Here is a 15,528-nt window from a genome sequence, read left to right as displayed (position 1 = left end):
AGACTGTGAAGTCGTTTGAACTGCAGGGTTGGTGGTTCAAGATCATGAACTTCTCCTTGGAAACCCTATACAGGGTCGTTATGGTTCACAATTGATGTGACAGCACTTAACAACAACAACAAAACAATCCAGTTGTGGCAACTTCATGATAGCAGAGCCAGACCTTTTTTACTAGTTAAGCAAAATTATTATTAGAATTTTAAGAAGACTTCAGGGATATTTTTGTTTTAAAGTTTAAAGATGATCTCACGGCAGTGATTACAGGGGCTTGGGGTTCACCTGCCCTCATGGTTCCAGAAAGATTTCCCCCCTTTGATCAGGATTCAGAAAGAAAATCTGTGCAAAATGCGCACAGCTTGTGAATAGATTTTAAAAATCTCTGAATTGCGTACTTTGAGATGGTGAATTTCATGGTGAATTAGATGTAATAAAAATAAATGTAAAATACCATTGTATTCCCCACCTTGCCTGCTTTTATTTGGACAAGTTGCATGGCACAAGGAGAAGCTCGGAAGGGTTGCATGAATAAATTCTAGGAAATTGTCCCATTTGGATTGGAATGTCTCCATTGTTCAGTGATCCTTTGAATTCCCAAGATTTGAAAGTATTAAAAATGGAAATGAAGGTTCCCTATATAAAGGGCATTTTTGTCCATCTAAATGAGATGTGTCAAATTGAAATGTTTTGCTTTTGATAAGTTTCTATTAAAATTCAACACTGTCATATTTGAGACACTTTGGTCTTCAGGAGAAAGAGCAGATATTTTGATGTAAAAGCAGTTGCCCTTTAGAGCCAGCATTGTAAAAATTGGGACGAAAAAGCTGTCTTTCTTATTGTGATGGTACTGGGTGAGAGCTCTCCAAGTGCAAACATCCTACCTCTTCTGTTATAAATAATGCTTTGCCATCTCCTCTCTTCCTCTTGGTGGATTCTCAATTGGGTTTACCAAGTACTTGCTGAGTGCTTACTTTAGCATGGGAAAGAGGACTGCTTTATTTCTCCCCAGTATTCTCCTATGTTGCATTTTAAAAAACTGTCTCAATTTTTTCATTTTGAAATAATTTTCCAAAATTTGCAAATGCAGAGCAAAGGATTTCTATATTCCAGATTCTCTAAATGTGAACATGTTTTATAATCATAGTTGTTCTAATTCATAGTGACCCTGTAAACAATTTCCAAGGAGTGACTGGTAGGTTTGAAGCACCAACCTATGGTTAGAAGTCCAGTACTGATCCTACAGCACCACACTAGGATTCCATAATCATCATTTTGTTGTTGTTGTTGTTAAGTTCTGTTGAGTCAGTTCCGACTCACAGCAACCCTGTATAGGGTTTCCAAGGAGCAGCTGGTGAGCTTGAACCACCGATATTGTGGTTTAAACTGACTTTACAGTCCAGCGCGTTAACCCACAGCACCATACCAGGACTCCATAATAATCATACAAAGATCAAAATCAGGAAATTAGCATTGATATAATGCTCTTGCGTAAACTATATATCTAATTCAAATTCATTAAATGCTCTACTAATGGCTGTTTTCTGGTCCAGGGTCTGATTTAGAATCATATTTAGCTACCACTTTTGTTTCTTGCTGTTGTCAAATGCCGTTGAGTTGGTTCTGACTCATAATGACCCTGTAGAGAATTCCAGGTAGTGGCTGGTGAATCTGAATGACTGACTTTGCGGTTATCAGTCCAGAGCGTTCCAACAGGATTCCACTACTTTTCTTTCGTTTCCTTGAATCTGGACAATTACTCAGTCTTTCTTTGTCTTTTGTGACGTGAAACATGCAGACTGTCCCTCAGTTCTGGTTTTGTCTTCATTTCTTCATGATTAAATTCAGATTAGGAATATTTAGTACCACAATAGTTAGGAAGTTCAGTTAGCCAGTTCATGGTACATGACATGGTACATGTCAAGAACAGAGCTCTTTGGGATAGAAAATAACAAGCTCTTGTATGTGTTAGTGAATTCAGCTAAGTCTGGATTAATATTCAGTCTCTCTTCATCTTTTTTCTTGCTTCTACTTGTTGTTAGGAAATGTAGGATAAGCAGTAGACTGTAAACCACAAGGTTAGTGTTTCAAACCCATCAGCTGCTTCTTGGAAACCTTACACAGGATCACTATGAGTTGGAGCTGACTCTGTGGTACTTAACAACAACAACTTGGCATGGTGGGGAGAATGGACTTTGGCTTGAGACAGATGTGGATTTAAGTTCTACCATTGGCAAGCTGAGGAGCACAGTGGCTCTGCATGATAAGTATTGGTCTATAAACCACAAGGTCAGTGGTTCAAGCCCACAAGCTGCTCCACAGGAGAAAGATAAGGCTTTTCTGCTCCAGAAAAGATGTACAGTCCCGACACCCAGTTGACTTGCTGAACAGAATTTTGCAAAGGGCCCTAGAGAAGACAAAGTCTCATAATGAAATGTGCAAAGACCTGGAGTTAGAACACCAAGACAGAAGCTGAAAGAACTGAAGAAAAAATTCAAGCCTCGACTTACAATATTGAATCATTCCATGGGCAAAATATTGAATGATGCAGAAAGCATCAAAACAAGAATGAAAGAATACACACAGTCACTGTACCGAAAAGAAATAGTTGCTGCTCAGCCATTTAAATATGTAGAATATGGTCAAGAACTGAAGGTACTGAAGGAAGAAATACGAGCTTCACTGAAAGTATTGGTGAAAAACAAGATTCCAAGGATTGATGAAATACAAATTGAGATCTTTCAACAAACTGATCCTGCACTCGAGGTGCTCATTCATCTATATCAAAAAATTTGGAAGACAGCTACCTGGCTAACTGATTGGAAGAGATCTATAGTTGTTTCCATTCCACCGAGAGGTGAACCAACCAATGTAATGGGGAAGCATTGAACAATATCATTAATATCCCATGCAAGTAAAATTTTGCTGAACATAATCAATAAATGGTTTCAACAGTCCACTGGCAAAGAACTGTCTAAAATTCAAGCCAGATTGAGAAGAGAACATGAAACTTGAAGGGATGTCATTACTGACATTAAAGAATACTAGAAAGATATTTATTTGTCCTTTATGGACTATGATTATGTAAAGGCTTTTGACTGTAGATCATGACACAATATTGATAACATTGTGAAGAATGGATCTCTGGAACACTTAATTGTGCTCATGAGGAACCTGTACATAGACCAATTGGTAGTTATTAGAACAGAACAAGGGGATATATTGAATGGTTTAAAATCAGGAAAGGTGTGTGCCAGGGTTGTATCCTTTCACCAAACTTATTAGTTTTGTATGTTGAGCAAATAATTGGAGAAGTTTGATTTTATGAAGAAGAACATGGCATCAGGATTGGAGAATGACTCATTAACAACCTGAGATTTGCAGATTTACAATTTTGCTTGCTGGAAGTGAAGAGGACTTAAAACACTTACTGATGAAGATCAGTGACTATAGCCTTCAGGTTGGGATGCACCTCAATGTAAAGAAAACAAAAATCCTCACAACTTGACCAGTAAATTACATCATGATAAGTGGAGAAAACACTGAAGTTGTCAAAGACTTCATTGATTTTGGATCTACAATCAACACTCGTGGAAGCAGCAGTCAAGAAATAAATGATACATTGCTTTAGACAAATCCATTGCACGAGATCTCTTTAAAGTATTCAAGAACAAAGATTTGAGGACTAAAGAGTACCTGACCCAAGCTCTGGTATTTTCAGCCTCATCTGGCTGTGAAAGTTGGACAATGAATAAGAGTGGCTACAGAAGAATTGATGTATTTGAGCTATAGTGTTGGAGGAGAATATTAAAGTATCATGGACTGTCAGAAGCACAAACAAGTCTGTGTTGGAATAAGTACAGGCAGAATGCTCCTAAGAATGAAGGATAGCGAGACTTTGTCTCTTATACATCGGACATATTATCAGAAGGTATCAGTCCCTGGAGAAGAATTGATGCTTGGTGAAGTGGAGGGTCAACCTAAAAGAGGAAACTCCCAACTAGATAGATTGACACAGTGGTAGCAGTAATTGTTAGGATGGCGCAGGACCAAGCAGCGTTCCGTTCTGTTGTGCATAATGTCACCAACTTGCAGGCACCTAACAAAAATGAAGTCCTGATGTGGCGCTGTGGGTTAATGCACTGGACTGCAAAGTCTGTTTGAACTGTAAGATCGGTGGTTCAGGCTCACCTGCCGCTCCTTGGAAACCCTAAGCAGGGCCACTATGGCTCAGAACTGACTCAATGACACTTAACAACAAGTGTTGCTTTTGTCCTCAGGGCAAACTCCTTTAAGAGTTCTCTTGCTTGTTGAGAAAGCAAAGTCTATTTTGGTGAATTTCTTTGGGTCTAACAGTCCTGGTGTGGTGCTGTGGACTAATGCACTGGACTGCAAAGTTGTTTGAGCCTCATGTTCTGTGGTTCAAGCTCACCAGTTGCTCCTTGGAAACGCTACACAGTGTCGCTATGGGTCAGAACTGACTCAACAGCACTTAACAACAACAACAGCAAGATGGACTACTGTCTGTTGTCTACCTGTTTAAGGACATCACCCTGAGGTGTTCTCTCGCCTTCTATTCACCTTTTTGGAGCTTTTCTACTCTCTCTCACCTCTCACTTGTTGCATGCTGAAGTCTTTTTTCCCTCTTTCACTTGCAGAGCTCCTAGTCTCTTTGGCTTGGGAGAAGGATCAAAACCTCAGATGACCATAGGAGCTAGGTGACAGAACCCAGTGTGAAGGGAGAAGAGTGGGGTTGGCCACTGCACACATATATCCATCTAAAGGGGGGGCCACAGTGCTGGTTAACTGGTGGTTGGCAGGCAGCAAGGGAGCCCAGTGATACAGAGTCATTGGTTTTCTTATATGAATCAGAAATTGGATTTTTACATAAAATCCCTTGATTTTTAAATGCCAACAACAAATTCAATGAAAAAAAAAAAAAACCCAAAACTTAAACTTTGTGTGGTTCTGTGGACTGCCATGTTTTGTAATTACAGACTCATAGAGCTTGGGTGAAAGTTGGAATTATCTAGTTTAAACTCTTTATTTTGCACATAGAGAAACTGAGGCTCAGAATGGAGAAGTGACTCTCAGGCTATAGAACCAGCCAGTGAGCTCAGGACTTGAATTGGGCATTAATGTTGAGTCTTTTTGTCCTCAGCTTTCCACACAGGTTGGGACTGAAACATTTTAGCAGAATTATTGAAGTCATGAAGTAGTCATTCTATGAATTTAGAACTGGTGCTGTATGGCTATTCTAGCTGCAGTCCTCCATTTTGAAATATGTGGCAAATCCTAGACTATATTCCTGTGGTTATAGTCTCGTTTTGAAGTGTTGTCCTTTATGTTAATGAGGCAGGATTATGATGGGATGTATCTAGACTCTCTGCTTTACTAGAGCCTGTGACTCAAGTCACCACCTTTAGTTTCTGTGGGAGAAAGGTCTCCGTTCATTCTATAGGAATGTTTTGGTAAAGGTCTCTCTCTTGCTCTGGAGTTGGTGTTTTGTTTGTCCTGAAGTCCTGCTCACAGTGGGGAAGCTTCTCACTGTACAGAGGGAAGAGTGGTCCTAGAACAAACATGTCCTTAAGCATATCTGAATTTTTGAAAGCATAACAAAAACAGGTAGGAGTCTTCATCTGATCTCCATTTCTTAGGACTTGTCTGGTCTAGTTCACCAGCTTCTGAAGTCTTATGGGCTGAGGGCCAGGTCATTTGACCTGCTGATTTAGGTTCACCAGCCTTTGTGGTCATGTGTGTTGGAAGAGGACTCCAGATGAAGCGTTTGACCCATGGATTTCAGACTTTTCAGCCTCCACAACTGCACGAGCCATTTCCTTGATGGTTTGTGAGACGTTATAGCAAAATACGGAAGCCAAACATGGGAGGTAGAGTGCTTAAGAGGGGTGGCTGATATCAGAGATGAGGAAGTGCTACAGCTGTTTGGCAGAGTTGGACATTTGGTACTCCTTAACCTCTACCTCATAGATACCAGGCTTGTGTTGATCCATATAAAATAAATTATTCACGCAGTTGGCCTCCCTCCTGATTTTTCACTGAAGAATAGTAAGCATGACTTACATTGTGTATTATGGTTTTTGAGATTAGGTAGTTTTCTTTGACAATGCTGATGTAAACTTTGTCTGATGTGGTTCATTTTCAGAGCAGCGATGTGCATGAGAAACTCAGTTTGGTGGTCATTAAAAGAGGTCTTGAATCATAACCATCTTGGATATACAGTCCTCAGCAACACATAGAAACCTCTGCTCCTCTTCCACCTTCTTCTCTCCCTATGATCTGTTCCAGGGCCTCCCTTCTCAATCCCCCTTAGAAATTTCCATCATTCCTTCCCTATCCAATTTCCTTTCCTCCTCCTTACTTCACCAACTCAGTCTTCCCAACATTTTATGTGGTGGGTTTCATACTTTGGCCTGGATTTTGCCTACTTTTGAAGGAGCCCTGGTGGCACAGTGGTTAAGAACTTAGCTGTTAAAGATCAGAGGTTTGAACCTACTAGCTGTTCTATGGGAGAAAAGATGATGCAATTTGTGTTCATAAAGATTTACAGCCTTGAACATCCTATGGGGGCACTTCTACCATGTCCTGTAGGTTTGCTGTGAATAAAATTGGACTCCATGGCAGTTGGTCTGTTTTTGTTGTTGTTGTTTTTCTTCCCGACTAGGATAAGCACTGTACCATAATAAGTCAGTTTGAACCATAAGGTTGGATTTTCAAATTCACCAGTTACTCCTCAGAAATCCTCTACAGGGTCACTATGAGTTGGGACCAACTCAATGGCACTTAACAACATCAACAAAGTGGTAAAGTGAAGGGTCATCAAAAAAGAGGAAGACTTCCAACAAGATGGATTGGCACAGTGGCAGTAGCAAAGGGCTCAAGCATAGCAACAATTGTGAAATTGGCACAGGACCAAGTGGTGTTTCGCTCTGTTGTGCCTAGGATCACTGTGAGTCAGTACCAAATTGACGGCACTTAACAACAACAGCAAATGTTTTCCTGAGTTGTCTTTCTTCCCCATTCTCCATATTGTCTAAGCAAGGTTCAAAAAAACAGAGCCAGCAAGATACAGTTTGTCATGATGGCAGCATGGAGAGAATGGAGAAGCCAAGAAGGCTAAAACCAAATGTGGTTTGCAGCAAGGCTGCAAACACACCCACCTCACCAAAGAGCTAACATCTGTTTTCTATATCTACATACTCAAGTGAGTACCCTCGCTCCCCACTTCTCCACAAGTGGGTGAGTTACGTGAGTCCTGCTCAGAGCAGGGGCTCTCACTGTATGGAGGCAGGATTGGTCCCGGAATAAACATGCTCTTAGGTGCATTTGAATTTCTGAAAACGAAAACAGGTGTTTACACAAAGGTTTTTGCTAAATTTGCAAAAACACAATGAGGAAATCTGCCAGTGAAAAAGACATTATATTCCAAACTGGCAAAGTCTAGTTTGAGAGCTGCAGAGAGGTAATAGCTACACCATATAAACTCATTGGTTGTTTATTCACTACGGCTGTATAGAGCACTGGGGTTTGTTGTTTGTTTGTTTGCTTTTAATAAACTTTATTTTTCAGAGCAGTTTTATGTTTACAGAAAATTAGGCAGCAAGCACAGAGCTCCCGTATGCTCCCTGATTCCTGTACACGGTTTCTCTGATTGTTAGCATTTAACATCCATGTGGTACACTTGTCACAACCGATGAAACAGTATCGGTAGGCCTTCCTATCTTTAACTATCTATAATTTAAATTTATTTTGTTCTTTCAAATTGACTTTTTTTTTCCCTTATAAAATTTATTTCTATTTGAAGTCAACAGCTATCTATCAGTATGACAAACTTTGGCAGCTTGCATGTTGCTATGACGCTGGAAGCTACACCAACAATACAGCAAATACCAGCAGGGTCCCCTATGGTGGACAGTTTCAGAGAAGCTTCTAAACAAAATCATACTAGGAAGAAAGGGTGGCAATCTACTTCTGAAAATGATTCTATTTCTCTCCATTACTGTGGAGTCCTGGTGTGGTGCTGTGGGCTAATGCATCACACTGTAAAGCCATTTGAACTGAAAGATCGGTGGTTCAAGCTCACCAGCTGCTCCTTGGAAACCCTATACAGAGTCACTATGGGTCAGAACTGACTCTAAGGCACTTAACAACAACAACAACTGTGGTGTGCAGCATGCAGAGGGGCCTCCAATGGGTTTACACAGTGCAAACTTGGCAGCTCCCCAATGAGGTTTTTCTAGTTTGGAATGAATTGTCTTTCTCTCTGCCAACCTTATGGATCACAACAGAATGTTGCCCAATTCTCATGACTTGGACACGTCATTGGGAAAGACCAATCGCTGGGAGGGAGTAGTAGAGGGCCGTAGAGGGTGAGGGAGACCATTGGGGAGTTGGACTGACATGGTAGCTGTGATGATGGAACACGAGGATGAGGATGATGCAGGAAAGGGCGATGTTTCATTCTGTTGCACATATGCTGCCATGAACTGGAGTCGACTTCACATCATCTAACAGCAACAACATTTTAAAAATGCTGATGTTTAAAAATACCAACGATACAAAAGTGGTAGATAGTGTTGGCAACAGTTTGGTGGTACTTTGATGGTGGAAATCTAGGAGTCATTGCATTTTTCTTGTTCAACCTTACAACAGTCCAGAGAAGTTCAGGTCTGTTCTGCTATTGCTCCTTGTGCAAGCTGGGCGTCATCTGCATCCACTATGTGTCAGGTTTTGTGATGAATTATACAATGTAATGTGGCACTGTTGAAGGAATTGGCTTTAATGGAGAAAGGGAAAATTTACAAGGTTGGGTTTACAAAAGATGCGAAGGTAGGCATCCCCACCTGCCATCATCCCACTGAGTTTGGGTGCAGGGTGAAGGGGGTGAAGATGAGGCACTCAAGTTGACTTTTTGTCCAGGCAACTCAGAATGAACTCCTAGGGCCACCATTGACAATTCTTCTCATCAACCCACAATCCCCATTTTACAGAGGTGGAGCCAGGCTAGAGAAATGAAATGGTATGTCCAAGTCCCAAATCAATTCCAGGGACTAATTCAAAACTACTCTACTCCAAGGAAAAGATTTTATGAGGCAACAAAAGAGAAGAGCCTCTACTATTTGTTTTCTGGACAGCTCTATCTTTGAGAAGTAAGAGGATGTCTGGAAGGAGCCAGACAACACAGTGTTTGATGCTTTTCCCTTCAATGATCTGGTTGTCCTCCTAGTCTAGGCCATTTTGGCTTGTCCGGAGCTATCAAAACCATTGCAAACCTTTGATAATTGTAAAGCATACTTAACTAGAGCCATAAAGTTCCTAACCCCCTTATTTTATGAATTAAGATGATATCTACATTTTATATTTCAAAATGCTTTATATATAAATCCTTATTTTGTTTACTGTTGCTGTTAGCAGCTGTTTTCAACTTGGGAGCTCCATGTACAATGGGCCTGGCCCAGTGCCATCTCCACAATTGGTTGCTGGTTGGATCCATAGGGCTTTCATTAGCTGATTTTCAGTAGCTGCTCACTGAATCAAGTCTATGTTTTCCACATAGGAAGGGAGAATTCTGCTACTGAACCATTAGTGAGTGCCCCTTTCCAAAAACCTAAAACCAAAGCAGTTGTTGCGGAGCTGTTTCTGAGTTATAGAGAACCCGTTTGTGTCAGAGAGCTGTTCTCCATAAGGTTTTCAATGAGTTGTTTTGGGAATAGGTTGTTGGGACTTTCATAGGCAATACCTCTAGGTAAGGTCACATCTAGCAATTAACCACTTGTGCCATTCAGGGGATCCTTCCAATCGCTGCTGCTGTTGTTGTTGTTAAGTGACGTCAAGTCATTTCCGACTCTTAGCAAACCTATATAGCTAGGGCTTTTGAGGAGGAGCTGCTGGGTTTGAACAGTCTACCAATTGGTTACCAGTCTAGTGCACATCCAACAGCGCCACACAATCCCTGTGGTTGGTATTAAGTGCTGTTGAGTCACTTATGACTCATAGTGACCCAGTATAGGGTTTCCAAGAATCAACTGGTGGGTTTAAAACACCAACCTCTTAGTTAGCTGTCTAGTGCTTATCCTCCAGTGCCACACCAGGACTCCACACAATCCCTGTTGTTTTTATTAAGTGTCATTGAGTCGATTCCAACCTATAGTGACCCTGTATAGGGTTTCCAAGGAGCAGCTGGTGAGCTTGAACCACCGACCTTGCAGTTCAAACGATTTTGCTGTCTGATGCATTAGCCCACAGCGCCACACCAAGACTCATCCCTAGAAATGACTAAATCATGGAGGTATCAATAGAAAAATTTGTACTCTTTATCACAAACACCAAGGTGAAAATAGGAACTATTTCTTTAATTCTTACTACACCGTTTTTAAGAAACACTTATGTATTCCATTCACCTCTTTCCTCTCATTCTCCTCCTCCTCCTCTCTGAAAAAGTAAGTGTATCCATAAATATGCAAAATGTAGAAAGCTGACTTTCCCTATATCTAATAAAAACCTTGGGGAGTAATTGAAATAACTCAGAGCGGAAAGTCAGGTTACAGGCTGCATAATATCAAAAGAAAATCTATACCAAGGAAAAGCAACTGAAGATAGGAAGCGAGGCTGGAGAATAAAAGCAGAATAATGAGTAACTAGGAGAAACTAAAAAAAAAAAAAAAAAAACCTTTTAGATTCACATTTTTAAAAAATAGCCAAGAAGCCTTTTTTAAAGAAATTACGCTAGACAATGTGAACATTTTATGCATTTTTAAGGACTGCAAACTGAAAGAAGAGAAAGGAAATATGCTACTTCTCTTTGAAATTTATTCATCTGACAAAAGTCTGAGAGAAGCCACAGGTTTCTATCAACATTTGACAAATGTGTTTTTTCATGATTGGGCTTGCCTCCCCTCCTCTGGTTCCCCTTTTAACACGACCCAAGTTTTAAAGGAAAACTATCAAGATGGCATTATCACAAAAGATCCATCCTCTATCAATTGTACAGGGTGCTTTTTGGAGTATCTTGCTTTGGTCTTTTTGATTTTATGAAAGATTGCTGAATTCGTGGTGAAGAGAGAAATGATGTTGATTTGATATGTCTGGGTCTTAGGGAGGCATTGTGATCATAGCCTCGCCTGCATTTCTGGAAGAATACTTTTGCTTATTACCTTGCCCTAACTGGATTTGCTGACCTCAGGCAAATCATTCACTGCTTCTAGGCTCAGTTTCTTTCTAATTTATTATTGTTATTATTAATTTTTAGCTTATTTCATATAAAAATAAAAACATTGGAAAATGGAAAGGTAAAAAGAATGAAAACCAGTCATCAAACATAATGACTGTATATTGAATTTCCTATCAATCTTTCTTACCATTTTTAAGCTGTTTTCTTTAGATTTTTTCCCTACAAGGTAGAAATCAAACTATTTTGTACAATTTTATATCTGATTTTTTTTTCTTTCAGCAGTGTTTTCTAAATTTTTCCAAATAAGAATATATAGATTTTTAACCATCACTACCTATACCCTAAGGAGCTCTCATAGCGTAGTGGTTATTAATCAGGCTGTGAACCTCAAGGTCAGCAGTTCAACACTACCAGTCATTCTGCAGGAGAAAGATAAGGCTTTCTGCTCCTGTAAAGATTCACAGCCTTAGAAACCCTATACAGAGTCGCTATGATTCAGAACCAAGTCCACGGTATATAACCACCACCATGGCTATACCCAATGGAGTCCTGGTGTGGTTCTGTGGGTCAATGCGCTGGACTGCAAAGTCAGTTTGAACTGCAAGGTCAGTGGTTCAGGCTCACCAGCTGCTCCTCGGAAACCCTATACAGGGTTGCTATGGGTGGAACTGACTCGACAGCACTTAACAACAACACCAGCTATACCCTATACCCATGACCATTGAATTGGTTTGGACTCACGGTGATTCCATGTGCTACAGAGCAGAACTGTGCTCCATAGGGTTTTCTTGGCTGTAACCTTTATGAAAGCAGATTACCAGGCTTTTCTTCTGTGGTGCTACTACACGGGTTTGAACCGCCAACTTCATGATAGGATCGAGCACAAACTGCGCCACCCAGGGATCTTATCATTGTCTATAGCTGCATAATATAAACATTTTTTTAAGATCAAGAATATTCATATTTATTGCTTTGATATATTCTGCTATCCAGTGGAAATGTACATAGCAAATTGTTCAAATTGAAAACAAGTTGGACTTAAACATCAATGCAGCAAAAATTATCTTCATACTGGGACAGGGGGTGAATGTGACCTTATGGAATTCATACCTATTTTTCTACAGAAATATCCTTGCATCTTGGGCTTCTTACATTAATAGAGTTACACCTGTGGGTTTTTGTTTTTAAATTTAGAGGAAATCTATGTACTTGATGTTCTTTTTCACTAACATTAGGTGGAGTTTAGCAAATTAAGATGAAGGTGACAGCCTCTCTGTGATTACAGTTCCATGTAATGCATTCTATGATGCTTTTATTTTTTGAAAGAGCCAATTTCAAATGTGCATTAAATTACACTGAATACAAAGTGAAGAAGGCCTGATGGTCTCATTTATGAAAACACGGTGTCCTTTTTGGTCTTAAAATTTCAGGAAGGGGATTTCAAATGGCTTAGTGTTTGCATGTTTCAATGCCAGAGCATAGAAGTAGACTCTGGCATCTGCTGTAAGATGTTCTTCATCTACCAGAGCATCAAGTCTCTTCAGCAGGTCATTCTTTGCTAAGGAAATTACTTCCACAAATTCTCCATCCTCAGGCTTTGATTTAGGTCTTACATTTTCAGCAGCATCTCCATCAATGGTTACTGTCATGGTGTGCATAGTACAATTTGACAAACCTGGATTCACACATATAACTGGAGAACATACAGCAATGTTGCCTTTATAACCAGTTTCTTCCTCATGTTCTGGGCTTTCATTATTATCTATGAGACCTGCAGGGAATTCTATGTAGTAGCCACCCATTGGTGGTCGGAATTGTTTCACCAGGACAATGGATTCATAGTGAAGAGTTCTTTGCAGTGCTGGGATAACTGCCACCTCATCGGCTGACTGTCCTTTCCTGGTTGTATGTTTCACGGTTTCCCATGTTTTAGTTTTACCAGTGGGATCCATGTTAAGTTATGTTTTCAAGCTTGATCCATTTTCCTTCTGAAATCAACTACGGTACTATACTCAATTCAGAGGGCAGTCTCAGTGTGCACATAAAGCAGTAGCCTTTTTCCTACTAGCTTATCTTTCATTCTTGCCAACAGCAACCTAATAATTATCAGCAGATCTCCTCTGAAATAATAGACTATTTGGTTCTTTAAGAAGAATCCATTGGTTCTTGGTTTTCTATATTCAAACTGGTCAGTCTTTACAGTCCTCGGGTATGATGTTCACGTCCAAGGTGTCGAAGGAAGGGAAGGGACTTCCTGTGGGAAGGGAGATGAAAGAAGAAAAAGCAAACCCGAGCTGCAGTCTCAGGAGATGCGAGTCTACTCAATATATGCATTTTTGTTGTCTTTGGATGGACAGAGCACTTTTGATAGCTTTGAAACTGTTTGATTTGCTCACAGAAGGAAGAGAATGCACAAGCAAGGTCCTGATACCACTTTGTATTTTTGATGGTTACAGCCAGGCTCACCTTTACTTTTGCCTTGAATTGTTAGTTTCATTTATGTACAAAGAGGTGAGTTTGATATATTTCTGCATAACATTTTGGCTCCTACACCAGTGACAGTATTATCTATATTGGTGACTGTGGACAAAGCCAGAGAGACCTGGTTACAAAGTCCAGCTCTGCAGACTACTAACTCTGTGGCTTGGGGTAAAGTTCTTGACTACTCTATGCGTCCATTTTCTCATCTGCAACAGTGGGAATATCATCAAAATTGATCAGTTTCAAGAAATATCTTTTAATACATCTGCTACAGCCAATGTTTCCATTGTTAATTTTTCCTCCCATTTCCCTTCTTCAATACTTTCCAGAGCTATTACAATCAATGGCATCTTGGAACAGAAGAGATATAGCCATACTTTCCTTACAATGCTACTGAAAGGATTAGCTGAAATATTATACATAAAGTGTTCTTGCCATTGTATAATCATGCACATGGTATGTGCTCGGTAAATAAGAAATGCAAATGATTTGTACTTGACAGTTAACATCAAGGTTGGTGGATTGACAGGCCTGGTAATAGACTTCTGTTAATATTACAGTGAAGAATCGATTTTAATTTGTAATACACAGGTCACCAGGCCAACAAATGATGGCAAATAACAACTAATAACAAAATTGTTGTGTAAGTTTAAAAAATATAGATTGTTTTTAGAATATAGAAGTTTATTCTCTGTAGAATATTTAGTATAAGAAATATATTATCTTTAAGGTAGCATATTTGTTAAGATTCATGCTTCTTAGAAAACTTCAACATTGTTTCATTAATTAGAGATAGCACAGCAATGGCCAATCGGTTTAGTTTCATGGGACAAGTCTGATCTGTTGCTTATTGTCAGATACACTATATTGTGAGAAATGCTGAGGCAGAATCTGGCTGTTCCAGACAAGAGTGTCAAGGCTGATTAGTAGTGTGTTCCCCAGGCTAAGGAAGAAGTGGCAACACACATGCCAAGTATGTGCCATCTCTGCATATGGTGTCAGACAACTTTACTCGGAGCAACATTACCAACCATGATTTGTTTCAACAAATCTTGTGGCAATGTACTGACTCTGGGTCCATGTGGGAGGCTGAGAGCCACACAGGTAAGAGGCAAATTCAGAAGACGTGGATGTTTGGGAAACACAGAAGCTGATACAGACCTGAAAATCTCAACAACCATCTGAAAGCACATTCCTTAATGATGTTGGGGGTTTTAGTCACATGGTTGCTAAAATACGGTGGAGATGAACTCAGAAAATGCAGCCGCTGCAGACATGTTTTCATTATTGAAAGTTATTACAAGAAATAGTCCAATGAAACAGGATGCACTTAGACGGTTTTCTTAAAACTCCAACCCGAGAAAAAAGTTGGAAGACATTTCACCAAAGGGGAGGGCAAAGCCTTTGCAGTGACTCCAGTCCTTGTTCTGTTCATGCTGACTTTGGTCTTGCCTCCTGATTCTTGAATGCTCTATAGCTTGGTGTTTCTGGGTCTTTGCTGTCGATGACTGGCTGCCTTCCCCTTGGTTTCCACATTATCTTTTCGATCACATTTCCACCATCACCATCAGTTTTCACTGAGTCAATTCTAACCCCATTATGTGTCCCAGTACAACTGTGTTCAATAGGGTTTTTAATGACTTGTTTTTTAAATAAGTTGATCTCCAAACCTTTCTTCTGAGGTACAGCTGGGTAGGATTGACCCTCTAACATTTTGGTTAGCAGGCAAGTGCATTAACCTGGCTCACTTTGCTGTAGGTAAAAGACTTTAAGTCCAGGACCCATCTCTCAAAAAGGGCAATGGTGGTGGAAAAAGGGACTGCTGATTTTATACCATGGTCCTTGTGATCTAATTCTCAGTGTTG

At 40.0% G+C, this 15,528-nt stretch overlaps 1 protein-coding gene and 1 pseudogene across 1 annotated transcript in view; both read right to left on the bottom strand.

The window, feature by feature from the left end:
- AOAH (acyloxyacyl hydrolase (neutrophil)) overlaps positions 1–15,528 on the bottom strand; it is a 308,932-nt gene that overhangs the window by 59,967 nt on the left and 233,437 nt on the right. Inside the window, exons 14-15 of the mRNA XM_006832268.1 lie at positions 12,040–12,045; positions 11,477–11,512 (exon numbers count right to left, since the gene is read on the bottom strand). Of these exons, the coding sequence (XP_006832331.1) occupies positions 11,477–11,512; positions 12,040–12,045 (42 nt within the window). The remainder of the gene's footprint in view (positions 1–11,476; positions 11,513–12,039; positions 12,046–15,528) is intronic.
- Positions 12,601–15,528, bottom strand: part of LOC102834603 — a 26,212-nt pseudogene continuing 23,284 nt past the window's right edge.

This window comes from Chrysochloris asiatica, unplaced genomic scaffold, assembly GCF_000296735.1.
Source record: "Chrysochloris asiatica unplaced genomic scaffold, ChrAsi1.0 scaffold00006, whole genome shotgun sequence".
NCBI classification, from domain to species: domain Eukaryota; kingdom Metazoa; phylum Chordata; class Mammalia; order Afrosoricida; family Chrysochloridae; genus Chrysochloris; species Chrysochloris asiatica.
Note: the sequence above shows the minus strand (reverse complement) of the source record. Positions and strands in the feature narration are given on the sequence as shown.